The sequence below is a fragment of the Loxodonta africana genome, chromosome 4, assembly GCF_030014295.1.
Source record: "Loxodonta africana isolate mLoxAfr1 chromosome 4, mLoxAfr1.hap2, whole genome shotgun sequence".
In the NCBI taxonomy this organism is placed as follows: Eukaryota; Metazoa; Chordata; class Mammalia; order Proboscidea; family Elephantidae; genus Loxodonta; species Loxodonta africana.
In genome coordinates, this window is record NC_087345.1 from 90,034,774 (window position 1) to 90,056,158 (window position 21,385).

The 21,385-nt window shown below is 45.1% G+C and overlaps 1 protein-coding gene across 4 annotated transcripts in view; it reads right to left on the reverse strand.

Moving 5' to 3' along the window:
- Nucleotides 1-2,092: 2,092 nt before the first annotated feature.
- ACVR1B (activin A receptor type 1B) overlaps nt 2,093-21,385 on the reverse strand; it is a 44,610-nt gene continuing 25,317 nt past the window's right edge. For 3 of the 4 annotated variants that reach the window (XM_010596737.3, XM_064284202.1, XM_064284203.1), the window contains 6 exons: nt 19,962-20,192; nt 16,355-16,522; nt 12,804-12,960; nt 8,236-8,360; nt 5,158-5,288; nt 2,093-3,386 (listed from right to left, as the gene is read on the reverse strand). In XM_010596737.3, coding sequence (XP_010595039.1) covers nt 3,261-3,386; nt 5,158-5,288; nt 8,236-8,360; nt 12,804-12,960; nt 16,355-16,522; nt 19,962-20,192 — 938 coding nt within the window. In that variant the 3' untranslated portion in view covers nt 2,093-3,260. Of the gene's footprint in view, nt 3,387-5,157; nt 5,289-8,235; nt 8,361-12,803; nt 12,961-16,354; nt 16,535-18,623; nt 18,726-19,961; nt 20,193-21,385 lie in introns of all 4 variants that reach the window. The other variant, XM_023556567.2, reaches the window with a different exon arrangement.

A 21,385-nucleotide genomic window follows, 5' to 3' on the forward strand; every position in this document is an offset into this window, starting at 1 on the left:
AAATGTGTTGTGTCTTTGCTCCCTTTTACATGCCAGGCCCTACATCTCCATGAAACACACACACGAGTCTCAGGAAGCCCCACAAAAGTTCAGGTCAGCACCACTTCCGAATGTGACCTGCTGCAACGGGAGTTACCATCAGACCCTGACAAGCTGGAGGGCAGATACACTGCCTTAGAACATCTGCACCATTCCCAACTTGCCCGACAAAACCTAGGTAGTCATTCGACATATGTTAAGACACATGGCACCAGAAAAACTGTGAATAAAACTTTTAATAATGTACAGCAGAAATTGGACAGGCTCATTCTTATATTAAAACAAAAGATTTCCTATATTACAATTTATTTACATTTGCATACTGAAGAGGTAAAGTGTCTAAGTGGCTATTTTACAGTCTTTTCTAATAAAATGTACAAAAACAAACAGAAGTACCGAGAATGCCGTTCGGGGGCCTTGATGGCGACAGAAGAACGGGCTTGGACTTGGTCTGTGAATCCAGAATCCACAGGTGCAGGTAAGCCCTATGGATCAGGATTAGCCTCGGGGCCAAAAACACGGCTTTAGTTTCTCCCCAACTCTTGCTTGGTGTTAAGAGTACATGGGGTGATGGGCGTCCCAAAAAACTGCTCAGTCTTCCCCAGAGGTGGAGGAGCTGGACGCAGGTGTGGTGAGCACAGAGGGCTACCTGGGGAGCAGGCTAGTGGCTTGGGAGTCGCTGGGTCGACAAGTTGGCAGATCCCAGAGGCTAGTCGTGACCGGGGGCAGAAGGGCAGAAATTCCACCATCACCTATAATCCACCAAGGTTCTGCTGCAGGGCGGACAGGTGGGGCCCAGCAGGGGTGGGGAAAGAACCCCTGGTGACAATTAGTATTCAAGGAAAATTAGTGGCCAGTAAATTGGCCTAAAGGGTTTGGGGAGGATCTCCTTTAATGCAAGGAAAGCAGCAACACATCAGGAAAATAAATAGAAAGGACAGGAGCACTGGGGAGACCGAGGTCCACAGGGAGAGGGCTCTTGCCTCCTCCACAGGCTTTGGCAGAGACTCGCTGGGCTGGAGAGGCAGGATGCTCTGAGGCTGCATACATAATGAGCCTCCCCAGGGGGCAGGGAGGGGGCTCAGAATGAATGCAATGATTTGGTGTCTCAATGGGGCTCAGAACCCCAGGACCCACTGCCCCACCAGCAGTCCCTTTGGGGGAGGGGGGCAGCCTTTCTCCTGTATTCATAATTACAGGCTCAAAAGGCTCTCAGAACCAGCTATGAAACCCTCTGGTCTCAAAACAGGCACCCAGTTCCTTGAATCAGCTCCCTCTTCAGTGCTCCAAGAGTAGGACCAAGCCTGTCTTGATCACAGACGTATTCCCAGTGCCTAGTACAGTGCCTGGCACCCAACAGACACTCAAACATTTATTGAGAAAATGCCTGGAGAAAAAGGCACAACCAACTGGACGATACACAGAAGACTAGGGCCCTAGATCAAAAAACCACTCATGGGACTGGGTAAGGGATGGGTGGAGCAGAGTGCAAGAGACTAACCCCCGAGGGCAAAGAGGAAATCTCACTGCTGAGTGGGGACAGGCTCAGGTACAAGGACAAACATTTCCAGTGTGTGATTGAGCTGTGTGCGTTTGATTGGAGATTTTTTTTTTTTTTTGTGGTTGTTTTTGTAGGGATTTCTTTAAAAACAGACAGACTGAGAGGTAATCATCGCATAGAGATGGTTTTCCTTTTACAAAACTTAACAATATTAAAAAAAGCTAAAATCCAGACCCTCCCAATTAAAAAAAAAAAAAAGCAAACCACTCCAGTTAAAAGTTATGGCTTCCAAATTATTATATACCTAAGATACGCTGACCAGATCACCACCCACAACCGTGCTTCCAGACTTCATTAAATACTATACTCAGGTTAAATACATCAGCTCACGCTGCTCCCTCCTTGATAGGGCCCCTGAAGTGGATGCAAATCTCACATTTTCCCTCCACCCTGATGAGATAATCCAGTAAAGTAAGACCCATGCAGATGCCTCCCACCCCCCCAGAACCCCTCCCGCTACTCTTCGCCCCCCTTCCCCCTCCCCACCCCAAACCCACCACCACCAAAAATATACACTGCTGTTTCCAGAATCTGGGATATGAAAGACAGATGTGACATTCCAATTTGAGTCCCGAGATCTGGGCTTCAAATTCCTCGGCCCTTCCTTGATGCTGATGGGTATGATGCCCTTGGGCTGCCTCCTTTCCCATGGATGTCGCTAACCATAACACCCAAGATTCTCCTGCCAAGATTCTTTCCCTGCCCATCCCACCCCCTCCCCTCACATTCTGACCCAAAAGCCCTCTGCCACGGGCAACTGGGCCAGCTTTGGTTCCAGTCTGAAATGGAGAAGAGCTGTGTTGATACAGGGGTGGGCAGAGCAGCCTATGGGAAAGCAGTCCCACCGCGGCACAGGGGCTCTGGAGGAGGGGGAACGGGGGACCTCCAGGAAGGGCACCAGAGAACTAGATGCTGCTCACTACTGAACACAGGCACCAGCACGCAGAGACGGCAGGACAACCACACCTCAGACCTGCACATGCACAGAAAGCTTAAGCAGGTAAGTGCGCACCTACAGACACACACACACACCCACACACACACACAAACGTAAGGGTGTGGCACAGACCAGGCACAACAGGGGACGCACCTCGGCACATGCACACACAGCTGGACAGACAGGCGGCAGATTCGGTCTCCACTGGCAATCCCTCCAGATGTCCTTGCGAGGGAGGAGGGGAGCACTTGGCTCAGAGCTGCCTGCGAGAGGGGCTGCACTTCTGGCCCCCTGGGGCCGCTTCAGTGTGCTGTGGGTTGGTCCCTGAAGGAAAACCCTCAGTGCTGCTTAGCACTGGCAACAATTTAGCTCCTTCCGCCTCCCAGGCCACCCCTTTCATCGGCTCCCGACCATATGCCAGGTGCACCAGGGTTTGTGGGACTTCCCACTACAACCAGTTCGAGTCGTGGCATTGAGTTCTCCACACAATTCGCTCTTAGAGTCTCCATGCCATTAGGAGGTAAATAAAAAGGTTGTCTGTGTCTCAAACCCAACATGGGAGTGAGCAAGTCTCCCGGGCTCTGTCCCTCTTGTGGGCCAGGGGTCTTGGCCACGGAGGGCTGGGCAGAAACGAGAGGTAGGCCTCCATCGTACGCTCAACATGGCAGCTCTCTGTGTAGTTCTCGCTGCCTGGGGTTGCGTGTAGGGGGAAGGGGAGCAGGGTTAGATCTTCACATCTTCCTGCACGCTGAGCTGTGAGAGGGTCTTCTTAATGCGCAGAGCAGTCAGGCGGGCTGCGCCGTTGGCATACCAACACTCCCGCATCATCTTCCCCATCACCCGTAGTGCCTGCAAGACACCAAAGGACATCAACTGACCTGCCCTGGAAACAGCCTTTCTGACTGCTAAGCTCTTGCTCATTTCCCTGCCACTGTTTCCTCAGTCCAAAGTCTGTCAGAATTTCCCCTCACTCCCTCTCTGATCTTAGGGAAATGCTTTGTAAGCTTTCTTCTCCCCTTGACGCTTCCTTCCTTAAGGGATAGGTTGTACAGGTGAGAGGAAAAAGCTGCAGCCTGGAAAGTGGAGATCCTTCTCTGACCAAAGACAGTCAGCCATTCTCCATCATCCAGAAAATCTTGAAAAAAACACCCCCAGCAACATGTGATCTGAAAATCATCCCTTCAGGTTTGAGAATCCACTTTGTGATTGTTCAGGATTTATGTTAAAAAAAAAAAAAAAAAAAAGACATGGTTCCCATATAGAAATGGGGGTGGTGAAGGAAGAGGAAAGGACCTCCTTAAAAGCAATTCTGTCAGAGGCAGAGAACTATGCTGCCATTTCCCAGCAACACAGAAGACCACTATGGTTGGGCCGAGAGGTGAATCAGGAAGTCACCTATGGACTACTATTTGTTACTGAGGGCTATGAATTCCCCTGATTGCTAAGGGCCAAAATTAGTTTTCAGCAGTGGAATCCATCTTCCTAAGCAGAACCCCAACATATAAAACAGAAAATTGCAGACAGCACTGACTGGGGCGTTGAGGGGGGAAAGAGGCAGCTAAAGACCAGCTTTCTTCAGCCTCACCCTCATCCTCTGAAGAAAACCCTCACCCATGGGTTCCCAGAAACATTTTGAAAAATGCTGCCCTATTTTGCAATGGAAGGAGCCCTGGTGGCACAGTGGTCATGTGCAAACCAAAAGGTCAGTGGTTTGAAGCCAAAAGCTGCTCCACGGGAGAAAGAAGTAGCAGTCTGCTTCCAAAGACATTACAGCCTTGGAAACTCTGTGGGGCGGTTCTACTCTATCCTATAGGGTTGCTATGAGTTGGAAGCGGCTTGACAGTAATGGGTTTATTACGCAATGGGAAGTCATCACTGTCAATGGAGTAGCTTTGTCCTTAAATCACAAACGCCCTCTAGTGGTATACTCTTTAGAAACAGTCATTGTGTAAAAGGAGGCACACGTGCAGATAGCTAGGCAAACTCTGCCCCCCACCCCAGAAGCCTCTTAAGACCCCAGAATTCCATGTTTATTAGGAATCTGTCATAACTTGGTCTTCATTTCAATTATTTCCACTAAATATTGTCCCCTCCCCACTTCATCTGCCATCTTTCCCCAATTCAAATTCTCCATCCTAATCCCAACCCCTTCACATGTCATCCTCCTCCCTTCATCTGAAATATTAGAAAGGCCACTTCCCTCACAGACATGTCCCCTGGCTAAGTCCTGTCCCTTCATTCTTCTAAACCCTAAGAGCTTCCTTTATGGATATTTCTTTTCAACTATTCTATAGAGCTCAGCTCACACCTGCAGCTCCCAGGTTATTTTTGTAGTTAGACAAGGTCTACCAGCTCCCGGTTCAGTTTTTGTTTCTGTCTCTTGGTGTCCGCCTCCCTTAACTATGTCCTGGGGATGAAGCCTTTTTCTTCTACTAGGCTGTCAACTCCAAAGGGCATGCTACAGTACCCAGGACAAGGGACTGTGGTCCCAAAGGGCTCAGTACAGAATAGCACAAGTCTACTGACCCACTCAGGGGGTATCCATGGGGACTGGCTACCTTTTCGAAGGTAGAAAAATCAGGCAGATGGAAAAGCTGCAGGAGGCAGGGAAGCTTCCTACCTCATAACTTTGCCACCAGTTAGGGATGTTGGGACGTAGCTTCTGGTCACATACAACCTTTCGCATTTCCTCAATGGAAGGGTCAGAGGGCACTAGGTCATAATATGGCAGCTGATATTCTTCATGGACTCCTGGGAGGAAAGAAATTATCAATCTGAGTTATCTACGGAAGGAAAAGGTTACTCAAAAGCCAATGACAACACCCACATTGTGGTCTGTAAACACCATTTCCCACTAACACAATCTAGGGCTCCAGGGAGAAGTTGGTCAATTCCTGGTATGAGACAAGAAATACACATTAGCGAGGAACGTCTTTTTTTAATACTAAAAGCAAGGAAATTATCAAAGACTACTGGGGTCACATCAAAATCAACGTGAAAAGCTCCCAACTGGCCAGAGATGAGAACATTTAAGCAAATATTTTTAAATCTGTCAGTTCATAATGATACTCGAAAAGAAAAACCTGTTGTTACCTTGGGAAGATGCTAGGGAACAAACTCATTTGGAAAAATGGTAAACAAATATAAAGAATCAAGTATTTATCCTGCCTTTCCTATTCAAATTATACAGCTTGGTAAACCAAATACATAATTAGGGGAAGTTTCTCCTTAAAGAAGAAATTCAGCTAATACATGATTGATAGAATCGGGATATCGGCATCTTTCAACTTCTAATGACTGTGGATTTGGACAACGATCACTAATGGCTGCTAACAACAGAGACAGCCAGACATCCCTTGTGATAGAAGTATAGAATAACATCTATGAAGAATTTTTGCCAAAAACATCAATTATGGTTCTAGCTGCTAGATCTAATTAATAGGAACATGTTAAGTCTACGAGGAGGCAATCAGCAAATTCTAAACCGGAAAACTTTGTAGCAAATTCTAAACCGGAAAACTTTGCAGGACAAATGACCTGGATTCTCCATAAATAAACTGCAGAAGAGAAAAAAAAAAAAAAAAGGGACGGGGAACCTGAAGATTATAAGAGACTTGAGAGACGTCATCAACTAACTGCAATAGATGGATCTCATTTGGGCCCTGATTTGAACTGTTTTAAAAAAATTAGGAGATGACTGGGAAAATCTCAGCACTGCCTGAATATCAAATAGTGTTAAGAAATTAATGGTAATCTTTTAAAGTGTGATAACAATGTGGCATCTTAAGTTCTTATCTTTTAGAGTTACAAATGAAAATATTTTCCATGGTAAAAAAAATTAATTAAAAAAAAAAAATCAATGAAACTTTGTTTTTTCCAGGAAAAACTCCCCCTGCCCTGAGATAATGGGACAGAATTTTAAACAAAGACTTTGACTTGGTAATTATTTAAAGGGTAGTTAAGAGCTTAAGCTCAGCTTGCCGAGTTTGAATCTTTACTAGCTGTGTGACCTTGGACAAAGTACTTAAGCCTCTCTGTGACTCATTTTCTTCAACTGCAAATGGTGATAATGGTACCTACGTCATAGGCTTATAGTAAAGATCACATAAGTTGAAGTACTGAATAATAATAATTATTATCCACCACTCATCTACCAGTCTGTAGTAGGGTGGTGACTTGCACGCTGCTGTGATACCTGCGTGGGCCGAGATAAATGGCTGAGGGTAGGGTTACACTAGAAAAGTAGTTTCCTGAACTGGCTCAAGTGGCAGGGTACTGGGAAGTCAGGGAGCTCTTTTTTTTTTAAATTTTTACTGAGCTTCAAGTGAACGTTTACAAATCAAGTCGGTCTGTCACATATAAGTTTATATACACCTTACTCCATACTCCCACTTGCTCTCCCCCTAATGATTCAGCCCTTCCAGTCCCTCCTTTAGTGACAATTTTGCCAGCTTCCAACCCTCTCTACCCTCCCATCCCCCCTCCACACAGGAGATGCCAACACAGTCTCCAGTGTCCACCTGATACAAGTAGCTCACTCTTTATCAGCATCTCTCTCCTACCCACTGTCCAGTCCCTTCCATGTCTGATGAATTGTCTTCGGGGATGGTTCCCGTCCTGTGCCAACAGAAGGTTTGGGGACCATGACCGCCGGGATTCCTCTAATCTCAGTCAGACCATTAAGTCTGGTCTTTTTGTGAGAATTTGGGGTCTGCATCCCACCGTTCTCCTGCTCCCTCAGGGGTTCCCTGTTGTGCTCCCTGTCAGGGCAGTCATCGGTTGTGGCCGGGCACCATCTAGTTCTTCTGGTCTCAGGATGATGTAAGTCTCTGGTTCCTGTGGCCCTTTCTGTCTCTTGGGCTCATAGTTATGGTGTGACCTTGGTGTTCTTCATTCTCCTTTGATCCAGGTGGGTTGAGACCAATTGATGCATCTTAGATGGCCGCTTGTTAGCATTTAAGACCCCAGACGCCGCATTTCAAAGTGGGATGCAGAATGTTTTCATAATAGAATTATTTTGCTAATTGACTTAGAAGTCCCCTTAAGCCATAGTCCCCAAACCCCCACCCTTGCTCCACTGGGAAGTCAGGGAGCTCTTTGTGGAGCATACCATAAGATGTTGATATGCTAAGCTGATGGTAAAAAATGTTTTCTGCTAAATCTGATATTACCTGTTACTGGCTTCTGACAGGGATAAGTACCAAAGGTTTAGGAAAAAATTATGGGAGGAGAAACTCATTTTGAGAAAATTCTATGCATTAGTAAGCTTTCTACTGCAACTTGAGAAACCGCCACTACTATTTTAGCAGTGAAACGCCAGGGTTCTGCAGAACACGGCTTACAAGCCAGTGTGTTAGAATATACTGCCTCCGATGTAAAGGAGATCCTACACTGATCCTCTGCTATGTGCACCAAGGGCACCCCTCACCTCTTTGGGCCAACAAAGACAATGTGTTTAAGAAAAAAAGCCAAAATGAGCCTCCAGAGTGGTTACCATGAGGTAAAGCACTGCTTGATGGCAACCACTCAACAAGCTGGTTCAAAGAGTAAACATATCCTAAGGCACAGCTGCCTCCAAGGTTTCGTATCTTTGATGAGAACCGTGTATGATTCGGGCTCTGGCACCAGGCATCCTGACCAGCTGTATAAAGAAAAGGACAGGGAGGTAGGGGAAAGAGAAGGCAAAACTGAAAGCTACCTCCAGAATTGCATCTTCGAGCAATTTCCCAATATACAAGCCCGAGAGCATAGATATCAGCACATTTAAAGGAGTCAAAGTGTTTCATGTTTATGGTTTCATCAAGTACTTCAGGGGCCATGTATCTGCAACAACAGAGGAAACATCATCAGGCATAAAAACATGTATATGTGACAATATCTCTTTTAAATCCAAGTATTGATTGAGGAGCCTTCTAGAACATGAGAATAAATATTACCAGCCTCAACTACAGAACGTCACTCTAAGAAAGTCCCTTGGGGAGGAGGAAGTGATTATTTCTCTTTATTGCGTACTTCCATATGTTTTGGATTCAAATCTAAATACTTCAGCATAGATTTGGCAACACTAGGCTACTCTTCTTTGTATCTCTATTTTTTTTTAACCATCAGGATTTACTGATTTCAAACATGTTTTGATTTCTTGGCAGAGGTACTTACACTGTGGCTCACACAGCAAACCAAAAAAACAAACCAGTTGCCATCAAGTTGATTCCGACTCATAGAGACCCTATGGGACAGGGTAGAACTGCCCCAGAGGGTTTCCAAGAAGCACGTGGTGGATTCAAACTGCCGGCCTTTTGGTTAGCAGCTGAACTCTTAACCACTATGCCACCTGGGTTTCTAGGTCATATGGCAGTAACGTACATATTATCTGGTTACTACTGGGGTCTTTTTGTGGCGCACTGGTGGTGCGGTAGTTAAGAGCTCGGCTGCTAACCAGAAGGACGACAATTCAAATCCACAAGCTGCTCCTTGGCAACGCTATGGGGCAGTTCTACTCTGTCCTATAGGGTCGCTGTGAGTCAGAATTGACCTAATGGCAATGGGTATACTGGGGTCTTACTCCATTCACTGTAGCCACAGGGGTATGTTGAGCTTAAATTTCATCCTCAGCTTCTTTTGTTATCTTATCTGATTGCAGCAATTGTAAAAATTAAGTAGTCATCAAAGTCACTCTTATTTAATCACTACCACCTGAACCACACTACAGCAAATCAAGAGATCACCTCAGGCCCCACACTTTGGGGACTGGGTAGCTGCAATGATTGTCAAAAGGAAGGAAAAAAGCAGTAATACAATTTAGTGAAATTCACTGAGATTGAACAGGTAAACAGATCCCCTCTTCCATCCTATTAAAAGGCAGTCTCTACTTCACAAACGTATGAAAATTAACTAAAAATGGATCAGTGACCTAAAAATAAGAACCAAAAGAGTAAAACTCTTACAAGAAAACAGGGGTAAAGCTTCAGGACCTTGTTTTTCACAATAGATTCTTTGATACGATATCAAAAGCATGAGGAATAAAACAAAAAATAGATAAACTGGACTTCACCACCAATATTAAAAACTTGTCTTGTTTGCTTTTGCTTTTAAAAAATTTTTTTATTCTGGTGAAACATATAGAGCAAAACATTTGCCATTTCATCCATTTTTACCTGGGTAACTCAGTGACATTCACATTCATCATGCTGTGAAAACATGACCCCTGCCCATCTGCAATTTCTTCACCGTCCTTAACAAAGAGACTCAGTGCCCCTCAGGCAGTATTTCCCAGCTTCCCCCTCCCACCCACCCTGGTGGCCATCAATAACCTCTGGCCTCTGTGCATTGACCTATTCTAGGTATTTCACGTAAGTGAGATCATACAGTATTTGTCCTGGTTTGCCTGACTTATTTCACTCAGCATAATGTTTTCAAGGTTCATCCATGTCATAGCACGATCAGAACTTCATTTCTCTTTATGGCTGAGTAATATTCCATTATATGTATATGTCACGTTTTTATTTATCCACTCATCTGCTGACGAACACACAGGCTGTTTCTACCTTTTGGCTATAGTGAATAATGCTGCAAAGAACACTGGTGTACAAGTACCTGTTTGCGTACCTGTTTTCACTTCTTACGGATGTATACCTAGGAGTGAAATTAAAAAATTTTGTACATCAAAGGACTTTATCAAGAAAGCGAAGAGACGACTTACAGAATGAAAGAAAATATTTGGTAATCACATATCTGATAAGGGTTTAATATCCAGAATATATGAAGAACGCCTACAACTCAACAACAAAAACACAATCCAATTAAAACATGGGCAAAAAACCTGAACAGACATTTCTCCACGGAAGATTTAGAAATGGCCAATAGTCGCATAAAAACGCATTCAGGTCATTAGTCACTGGGGACATGGAAATAAAAACCACAATAAGATACGATCCACACCCGCTAGGATGGCTATTATCAGAAAAACGGAAAATAACAAGTGTTGATGAAGGTATGGAGGAACTGGGAACCTCGTGCACCGCTGGTGGACGTGTAGAACCGTGCAGACACTCTGGAAAACAGTTTCGCGGTGTATCCAAAAGTTAAACACAGAAATTACCTTATGGCCCAGCAATTCCACTCCTAGGTATACACACAAAAGAAGTGAAAACAGGGACTCAAACAGATTCTTGAACACCAATGCTCACTGCACTATTATTCACAGTAGCCAAAAGGTGGAAACAACCCAAGTGACCATCAACAGATGAATGGATAAATAAAATGTGGTATATACATACAATGGAATATTACTCAGCCTTAAACAGAAATGAAATTCTAATACATGCTGCGACACAGATGAACCTTGAAACATTGTTAGTTGCTCTCAAGTCTGCTCTGACTCATAGCAACCTTACATATAACAAAACATTATGCTGAGTGAAATAAGTCAAATACAGAAACACGAATATTGTATGATTGCACTTATATATCTAGAATAGGCAAATGCAGAGACCAAAGGTTATTAGTGGCTACCAGTGGTGGTAGGGAAGGACAAATAGGAGTTATTGCTTAAGGGGTACTAAGTTTCTGTCTGTGGTGATGAAAAACTTTTGGAACTGGTAACTTTGGTGAAGGGTAAGGCAGAGTCGGCACAACTTGTCCAAGGCAAGGTCATGGAAGCTCCATAGACACATCCAAACTCCCTGAGGAACTGATTACCGGACTGAGGGCTGTGGGGACCATGATCTCGGGGAACACCTAGCTCAACTGGCATAACACAGTTTATAAAGAAAATTTCTACATTCTACTTTGGTGAGTAGCATCTGGGGTCTTAAAAGGTTGTGAACAGCAATCTAAGATACTCCACTGGTCTCACCCCATCAGTAGCAAGGGGGAATGAAGAAAACCAAAGACACAAGGGAAAGATTAGTCCAAAGGACTAATGGACCACATCTCCCACAGTCTCCACCAGGCTGAGTCCAGTATAACTAGATGGTGCCCAGCTACCACCACAGACTCCTCTGACAAGGAATCACGATAAAGGGTCCCGGACAGAAATGGAGAAAAATGTAGAAAAAATTCTAACTCACAAAAAAAGACCACACTTACTGGCCTGACAGAGACTGGAGAAACCCTAGGAGTATGGCCCTGAGGTTCACCCTTTAGCCAAAGATTATCAAAAAACCAAACCCAGTGCCGTCGAGTCGATTCCGACTCATAGCCACCCTATAGGACAGAGTAGAACTGCCCCCCAGTTTCCAAGGAGTGCCTGGCAGACTCAAACTGCCGACCCTTTGGTTAGCAGCCGTAGCACTTAACCACTACGCCAAAGATTAGACAGGCCCATAAAACAAAACGAGACTGAAGAGGCAGATCAGCCCATGGGCAAGGACTAGAAGGCAGGAGGGGACAGGAAAGCTGGTAATAGGGAACTCAAGGTCAAGAATGGAGAATATTGACATGTTGTGGAGTTGGTAACCAATGTCACAAAACAATACGTACATGAATTATTTTAATGAAAAGCTAGTTTGTTCTGTATCCCTTCACCTAAAGTACAACAATAAAAAATCTTTTTTGGAACTACATAGTGGTGATGTTAAATGTAATTCATGTCACTGAATTGCACACTTAAAAATTGTTAAAAAGGTAAATTTTTTATCATATATATTTTACCACAAAAAAAAAGAAGGCAGTCCTATTTCCAACTCAGGAAGTCAATCCTGCATCACAACTCTTCCTTCTTACTTCACTTCTGTAGGAAGTGGGCAGCAGGCCCATAATGCTTAAAGAAGCCCCAATCTCCTCCTAAGGTTACTTCTGCTCTAGTTCAGCACACCTGCTCTCCAAGCCTCAAGTAGAGCTCACTTCCCGTTTCCTCAGGGGTCTCTGCACAACCCACCCCTTCAGGCTGCAGTATTTCCCCTCTTCCCCCAGCCAAGCCGCGTGCCTACCCCCCTTCCAAATCCTGCCTCGGATTCTCTGTCTGCACCAAGTATTACCACCCTAGCCCTGGCTCTAGTTCCTCCATTCTCTCTGCTGCCCTCGCCACCACCGCCAACTATGTGTACAGCTCTACGGAGCTGTGCTTGTACCACTTGTGTCAATTACATGTAACCTGTGCAGTGTTCCAGCCTGGAAGGCAGGTGTTCAACTTGACTTTAACTGTCTGAGAGCAAGGACCACATCTCCTCTTTCTGAGCTTCCTTCTCCTGTCCACATGGCAAAGGGCATACATGGGAGACTCAGTACAAGCTACTGAAAAAGGGCAGAGGCCTGGGGCCTTCCTACCGTTTGGTTCCCACCCTCTGATTTGGAGCAATGTCAATGGTGTCCGTGACTGCATCATGACGAACAGCCAGGCCCAGGTCTGCGATGGCACACATGCCATTCTTCTTTACCAGGATGTTCTTTGACTTCAAGTCTCGATGAGCAATTCCAGGCTTCCCTGGCAGTGGGGAGAAAAGAATCTTTAAAAAAAGCTAGTATAATGGTTAAAAGCCCAGACTGTGTAGGTTCAAGCCTAGGCTTTGCCATCCACCAACCCAGCAACCCTGGACAAGCAACCTAACCCATCTGTATCTCTGTATTCCCATCCACAAAATGAGAATAACAATAATACTTACTTCATGGAATGCTATGAGGGTTAACGCATTGATATAAGTGAATAAAGAACCTAGAAGGGCAGGTATGTTAGCTGATATTACTACTACCACTACTAGCCTTCCCTGAACTAATATGCCCAGGTATAGAACTACCGAAGAATTCATAGAAAAGCCTGCGGTGTTGGCTAGGTTCTCAGAATCCAACAGGCCCAAAGAGGAGGACTGATAATATCACTGCATGGGCTATGAACAGAATCAAACTTTAACACCTGTTGTTGTTGTTAGCTGCCTTCAAGTCCGCTCCGACCCGTAGCGACCCTATGCACAACAGAACGATAACACTGCCCGGTCCTGCGCCATCCTTACAATCGTTGTTATGCTTGAGCTCGTTGTTGCAGCCACTGTGTCAATCCACCTCGTCGAGGGTCTTCCTCTTTTCTGCTGACCCTGTACTCTGTCAAGCATGATGTCCTTCTCCAGGGACTCATCCCTCCTGACAAAATGTCCAAAGTATGTAAGACGCAGTCTCACCATCCTTACCTCTAAGGAGCATTCCGGACGCACTTCTTCCAAGACAGATTTGTTCGTTATTTTGGCAGTCTGTGGTATATTCAATATTCCTCGCCAACACCACAATTCAAGGGCGTCAACTCTTCTTCGGTCTTCCTTATTCATTGTCCAGCTTTCACGTACATATGATGTGATTGAAAATACCATGGCTTGGGTCAGGCATACCTTAGTCTTCAGGGTGACATCTTTGCTTTTCAACACTTTGAAGAGGTCCTTTGCAGCAGATTTGCCCAATGCAATGTGTTTTTTGATTTCTTGACTGCTGCTTCCATGGCTGTTGATTGTGGATCCAAGTAAAATGAAATCTTTGACAACTTCAGTCTTCTCTCCGTTTATCATGATGTTGCTCATTGGTCCAGTTGTGAGGATTTTTGTTTTCTTTATGTTGAGGTGTAATCCATACTAAAGGCTGTGGTCTTTGATCTTCTTTAGTAAGTGCTTCAAGTCCTCTTTACTTGCAGCAAGCGAGGTTGTGTCATCTGCATAACGCAGGTTGTTAATGAGTCTTCCTCCAATCCTGATGCCCCGTTCTTCTTCACGTAGTCCAGCTTCTCGGATTATTTGTTCAGCATACAGATTAAATAGGTATGGTGAAAGAATACAACCCTGACGCACACCTTTCCTGACTTTAAACCAATCAGTACCCCCTTGTTCTGTCCGAACAACTGCCTCTTGATCTATGTAAAGGTTCCTCATGAGCACAATTAAGTGTTCCGGAATTCCCATTCTTCGCAGTGTTCTCCATAGTTTATGATCCACACAGTTGAGTGCCTTTGCATAGTCAATAAAACACAGGTAAACATCCTTCTGGTATTCTCTGCTTTCAGCCAGGATCCATCTGACATCAGTGATGATATCCCTGGTTCCACATCCTCTTCTGAATCCAGCCTGAATTTCTGGCAGTTCCCTGTCGATATACTGCTGCAGCCGTTTTTGAATGGTCTTCAGCAAAATTTTGCCTGTGTGTGATATTAATATTGTTCTATAATTTCCACATTCAGTTGGATCATCTTTCTTGGGAATAGGCATAAATATGGATCTCTTCCAGTCAGTTGGCCAGGAAGCTCTCTTCCATATTTCTTGGCATAGACGAGTGAGCACCTCCAGCGCTGCATCTGTTTGTTGAAACATCTCAATTGATATTCCATCAATTCCTGGAGCCTTGTTTTTCGCCAGTGCCTTCAGAGCAGCTTGGACTTCTTCCTTCAATACCATGGGTTCCTCATCATATGCCACCTCTTGAAATGGTTGAATATTGACTAATTCTTTTTGGTATAATGACTCTGTGTATTCCTTCCATCTTCTTTTGATGCTTCCTGCGTCGTCTAATATTTTCCCCATGGAATCCTTCACTATTGCAACTCGAGGCTTGAATTTTTTCTTCAGTTCTTTCAGCTTCAGAAATGCCAAGCGTGTTCTTTCCTTTTGGTTTTCCATCTCCAGCTCTTTGCACGTCATTTTAATACTTTGTCTTCTCGAGAGGCCCTTTGAAATCTTCTGTTCAGTTCCTTTACTTCATCAATTCTTCCTTTTGCTTTAGCTGCTCGACGCTTAAGAGCAAGTCTCAGAGTCTCCTCTGACATCTGTCTTGGTCTTTTCTTTCTTTCCTGTCTTTTCAGTGACCTCTTGCTTTCTTCATGGATGATGCCCTTGATGTCATGCCACAACTCGTCTGGTGTTCAATCCGTCAAATCTATTCTTCAGATGGTCTCGAAATTCAGGTGGGATATACTCAAGGTCATATTTTCGCTCTCGTGGACCTGCTCTGATTTTATTCAGTTTCAGCTTGAATTTGCATATGAGCAATTGATGGTCTCTTCGACAGTCGGCCCCTGGCCTTGTTCCGACTGATGATATTGAGCTTTCCCATCGTCTCTTTCCACAGATGTAGTCAATTTGATTTCTGTGTGTTCCATCTGGCGAGGTCCATGTGTATAGTTGCCGTTTATATTGGTGAAAGAAGGTATTTGCAATGAAGAAGTCGTTGGTCTTGCAAAATTTTATCATTCAATCTCTGGCATTGTTTCTATCACCAAGGCCATATTTTCCAACTACTGGTCCTTCTTTGTTTCCAAATTTTGCATTCCAGTCGCCAGTAATTATCAACGCACTTTAACACCTACCACGGTGAAAAGATCAAGGATCTCCCCAAAAAGCTGATATCATATTCAATAGCAGGAAAGCTCGAGGTCTTTTTGTTCCAAGATAACCTTCCTAAACTAGTAAAGCCCAGTGTCTAATCCACCAAGCTGTCTTAAACCCAGCTACTCCCACCAATGAATGTGTGAAATTACTAATACGATGGTCCATGCATTAGTCTGTTTGACCTTCTCAGTTCCATCCTTTTATACGCATACTGTGGGCTTCCTTAGTAAACACTAGCTTCCCAATGAACTACTATGTCAGGCTACCGAATGACAAATAATGCAACATTTACCTTACGCAGTCCCCTAAGGAATCCTAAAATAGAGGTGAAAAGGACCCCCCTTCCTGTACCTCTTGTTTTTGCTCAAGTAAAGTACAAACCTCTCTCCTTTAGATTACACAGCTGTTCCTGAGGTCTAGCCCCAGCTTTTTCAGTAAAAAGGAATTCTGGAAACTAAATCAGGATGACACAGGCTTTTAAAGTCTACCCAACTCCACTGCTGCTTGGCTGGGTCCACTCACCTTGCGTACCCACAATCTCCATGTGCAGGTGTGCCAGCCCACTAGCAGCAGACAAGGCCAGCTTGATCATCCCCTCGATTGTCACTGTGTACCGGTTAAGATAATCAAACAGGGAGCCGTGCTCATGATAGTCAGAGACAAGCCACAGCTGTGTCCAGGTGCCGTTATCTGCAGAGAAAAAAAGAATCCAAACCCATTGCCGTTGCATCAATGCCAATTCATAGCGACACTATAGAACAGAGTAGAACTGCCCCAACAGGGTTTCTAAGGCCGTAAATTTTTTCACGGAAGCAGACTGCCACATCTTTCTCCTGCAGAGCAGCTGGTGGTATCTGCAGAGAACCACACATGAATTCCAGAAAAGGCATAACTAGCAGCAAAAAGGAAGCATGTATGTACACCACGAAACCCAGCCAGACTCCTGAATTTGCATTTCTCACCTCCACACCTCCTGGTGTCACCCTCTGTGCCCGTTTCATCTACAGGTGTCTACTTTTGGGCTCTAGTAAGGACGGAGGAAGAGCATTTTTTTCCTTTGGGCTGCTCCCTTATTTCCTATAGGTGGACTTCAGGGCTCTACACAGTGCTACATTTTTAAAGCAAATTTGAAAATGTGAGGTATCCAGGAGAAGAGGAAGCATATGCTTATGGCAAGTTAACAGGTATCATGTATTTAGTGGTGCAACGCTGCTTCTGATCTTGAAAAGACAAGCTCATCAACACTTTAGCAACCATAACTGGCTGCAACCACCACTACCACCACCAAGAGGAAGGTGACTCAGCTCCTCCTCTGTGCTCCAATGACACTGTGAATGCCAGGGCTTCGAACCTGTTTGTTCTGGTTAGAACCCCTGCCAAGAATTTGCATATCCACCCCAACAAAACCCATTGCCATTGAGTCAATTCCGACTCATAGTGACCCTACAGGACAGAGCAGAGCTGCCCCATAGGGTTTCCAAGGAACAGCGGGTGGATTCGAACTGCCAACTTTTTGGTTAGCGGCTGAACTCTTCCCCACCCCCTCCTTTTTTAATTGAACTTTAGATGAAGGTTTACCGAACAAACTAGTTTCTCATCAAACAGTACACACATTGTTGTATGACATCGGTTAACAACCCCACGACATGTCAACACTCTCCCTTCTCAACCCTGGGTTCCCTGTTACCAGTTGTCCTGTTCCCTCCCACCTTCCAGTCCCTGCCCAAGGGCTGGTGTGCCCCTTTAGTCTTGTTTTGTCCCACGGGACTGTTCAATCTTTGTCTGAAGGGTGAACCTCAGGAGTGGCCTCATTACTGAGCTGAAAGGCTGGCGGGGGGCGGGGGGCGCTGAACTCTTAACTACTGAGCCACCAGGGCTCCATTTCCACCCCAGATCTACTGAATCAGAATCTACAGTTTGACAAGATCTCCAGGTGATTCTTATGTATAATAAAGTTTGCTCTACCAGAGGTTCTCAGAACTGGTCCCTAGCCAGGGAACTTGTTAGAAATGCAAATTCTCAGCAGGGGTCAGAACCAGACCAAACAGGCTCAAGTCTGGTGAACACAGCCTAACCACACACCTGTCTCATTTGTAATGTTCCTTTTTAAGTCTATTGCTCTATTCTGTGAGAGCAGAAAGATGCCCTTTATGCACCATCGTATCCCAGGCCAAAAAATGTTTTTCAGTATATGAATAGCACACTTCCAAGCAGTCCACAGAGAGGTCATCTTATTCTCGGGACAGCAATGGAAGGTGGCCAGTATACAATTCTCTTTTTTATACATGGTGGGGTGGACGCAGTAGGCAGGGAGAAAGAGGAGGGCAGAGGGATGTAGAGAAAAATAAAGGAAAACCAAAAGCAGATAATCTAATTAGGCTATGCTGCTGTCAATAGGAAGACTGGAAACTGGATTGAGACCTCCCAAATTCCAAGCTGGCACTAGCTCCAGGACACCATACTATATATCATGTTAAAAAGGCAAGAACAGAATAAGATTTTTCTCCTTCCCTGGCCCTAATGTGGATTTCAACAGCCAGATCCTGACTCACACAGCTGCCAGGATCAATAAAGGGAGTGGCTCCCGGGGAAGCAGGGCTCCCGGCTTCTCTTCTTGCAAACATGGCCCACCCAGCCACAGTCCTCAAGCTCTAACCAGCCCTTACGTCTTGAGGACCCTGCAAATGAGTTAAAAGGGAAAACACCTTTTTGATCCTTTAAAATATATGTTAGATTTAAATTTTTCAAAAGGTGATACTGTTTTAAAAAGGAACAGCTTGCTCAGAGGAAGTAAAATGTTCTCTTCCCCTTCGTGTGAGTCCAAGACTCTGCAGCTTAGGGGCAGCTGGGGCCATTACAAAGACCCATAGCAATGTGAGGAATGAGCAGCCTGCTGCTCTTTTAGGGAAGAACAATAAATACTTAGCACCTTCTGTAGGCTTTGTAGACGTCAACTTTAAATCTCTGTGCCATGGAGGCAAACCACATCACAAATGCCAGAGAGACCCTGCTAAATGTAAACCCAGTTACCTCATGGTCCTTTCTGCACGCCTGGTGCACTACCTGTCCAGGTGTCTGTCTTCCCCTCTTATTGGGAGCTCTGTGAAGGGAGGGCCTGGGTCTTCTTCTTACACATGAAATCAAGTGGCTGGCAGAGTTCCTGGCCCACAGCAGTCAATGAATGTTGTTGAATTAATGAGTGAAATTTCAATTACTCCCTACCATCTTCCAAAAGAAAGTACACATTTCTCAGAAAGGCCCTTCATAGACGGGCCTTTGCCAACATCTCCACCATGTCTTTGGCCATAACACAGCCATCCTGAGTTACCCACAGGTTCCCAGACACATTTCACCTTTGCACGTGGTCTGGACTGCCCTCTCCGCTGGCATTTTTCTTCCTGGCCAACTTGTGCTCACTGCCTGCAGCTGGCTGTTACTTTACTTGTCCCTTTGCTAGTAAGTGAGATTCTCAAAAATAGGGACGCACCTGGGTACACAAGAGAGAACCAAACACTAAAGGGGGAGAAAAAGGAGGAGACAGGGACCTCTAGTACAGGCCAGGCCAAGGCCAAAAGTTGAGCTAGAAGACCACCAGATATTCCTTCTGTGGGAGACCAGCCATTCTTCCTGCATGCCTGTTCCAATAGAAAAGTCACATGTATACGGTTCTGGTCGTGCCACAGAACATGGGCTACATGTTTTTCTGCCTACCGGAGCTGCCCTTTCCTGGCAGGGGTTGAGAACATAATTCCTCGTTGTAGTAATCTGCAAAATAAACTCACTGGACCCTCTGCAGAGACCACGCTGTGGGTGGATTTGGGTGAGTGCCAAGGAAGGAAGATTGAGCAAGCAGGGTGAAGGGGTTTATCTTGTTTATCTGCTTAATAACTGCTTGTTTATCTGTTTAGTCAACTGGGCTTCTGTTTAAACTTTTGCCGGAATAAAGGGTTTTACATCTTATGAAAGGTTTGAAAACTACAATCTTATTCAGATTATCTTTCTATTACGGATAATAACTATAAAGGCAAATGGAGCTGTGCGGGCACACAGCTGTTCCATTTCCTAGCAGCCATCCATCTTGGAATGCCACTGGTGTTGGGACACCCTGCATCCAAACCCAGCCCTTTACCTTTATTGTCAGCAGCAATAAATCCAAGAATGTTTTCATGGCGTAGCATGACTGTCTGGTATATCTCTGCTTCACGGAACCAAGACCGTTCTTCACGAGAAGAGAAAATTTTCACAGCCACGTCACCACCCCTCCAGCGGCCACGCCAGACTTCCCCAAACCGGCCCTTGCCAATTATCTCCTGTAAAACGATGGTTCGAGCCACTGTGCGCTGGACAAAAAGAGGTAACCCTGTGGACCAAAGAACGGAAAGAAACCTGTCATTGTAAATTTACTGAACTTGGCAACTCCCACGGCTCACTGCTACACTGGAAAGGCCTGTTTCACTGTCTCCATTCTACAACGGCACATTAACCACAGGGAGCTGCAGCTGCCCCCGCACCACAACCAGGTCACCTACACAAGGCTGAACCAGGGGGCCACTGGGAGTGAACACGGAAAGGAAGCACAGATGGTTAGCTGTTCCTCATCTAAGCATGTTCTCCTCTCAGTATGGATAAGGGCTAAATGTCAACGTTTGACCAGATTTACCAACTCTGCAGCCAGCCACCCGTGAGCCAATCTTCCCACAACTGCTTTATTCTGATGGAAGAGGAAAGGTGGCACAGAAGGTGGAAGTGGGCGCTTGTGTAGTGGGAGCTGCCTTCTGACCGCTCTGCTCACTACCCACTAGAGGGCAGTGCTGTGTGGCCCATGAAGGCAGAACCATGGTTGTCTTAGGCTGAAAGAGATCCCCAGTCAGGGCGTAACAGGTTCCTACCTCTCAAAGGCGATTCTGAACTCCAGATGTAGAACACTGACTACCCATGCTTACCCTAAGATTAATTTTACTGTCTTCACAGGACATATTTATTGCCTCATATGACCCATTCGGAAACCCTGGTGGTGTAGTGGTTAAGTGCTACTACGGCTGCTAACCAAAGAGTCGGCAGTTCAAATCCGCCAGGTGCTCCTTGGAAACTCTATAGGGGCAGTTCTACTCTGACCTATAGAGTCGCTATGAGTCGGAATCGACTCGACGGCAATGGGTTCGGTTTGGTTTTATGACCCATTCATGTCTCCCTATCTACCCAATCACCCTTAGCATCATGACTGACTCTTCGTTTTCTCTTTTTCCCTCTTCCTGACCAAATAGATAAGCAAATCTATTATTAATCCCTAAGTCTTGTGAATGTGAACTACCATTTACTGTATGCTTATTATGCATCAGGCACTATGCTAACATCTTTACATAAATTATCTGATTTCCTCATAATCACCTATAAGGTGGATACTGTTATTACCCCCATTTTACAGGTGAGAAAACTAAGGCTCAAAGAAGAAGGTTACGTAACGTATTCAAATTCATACAAGCAGTAAATGGCAGAGCAGGAATTAAAATCTAGGACTGCCTGACTCCAAAGTCTATGCTTTTAACTACAACA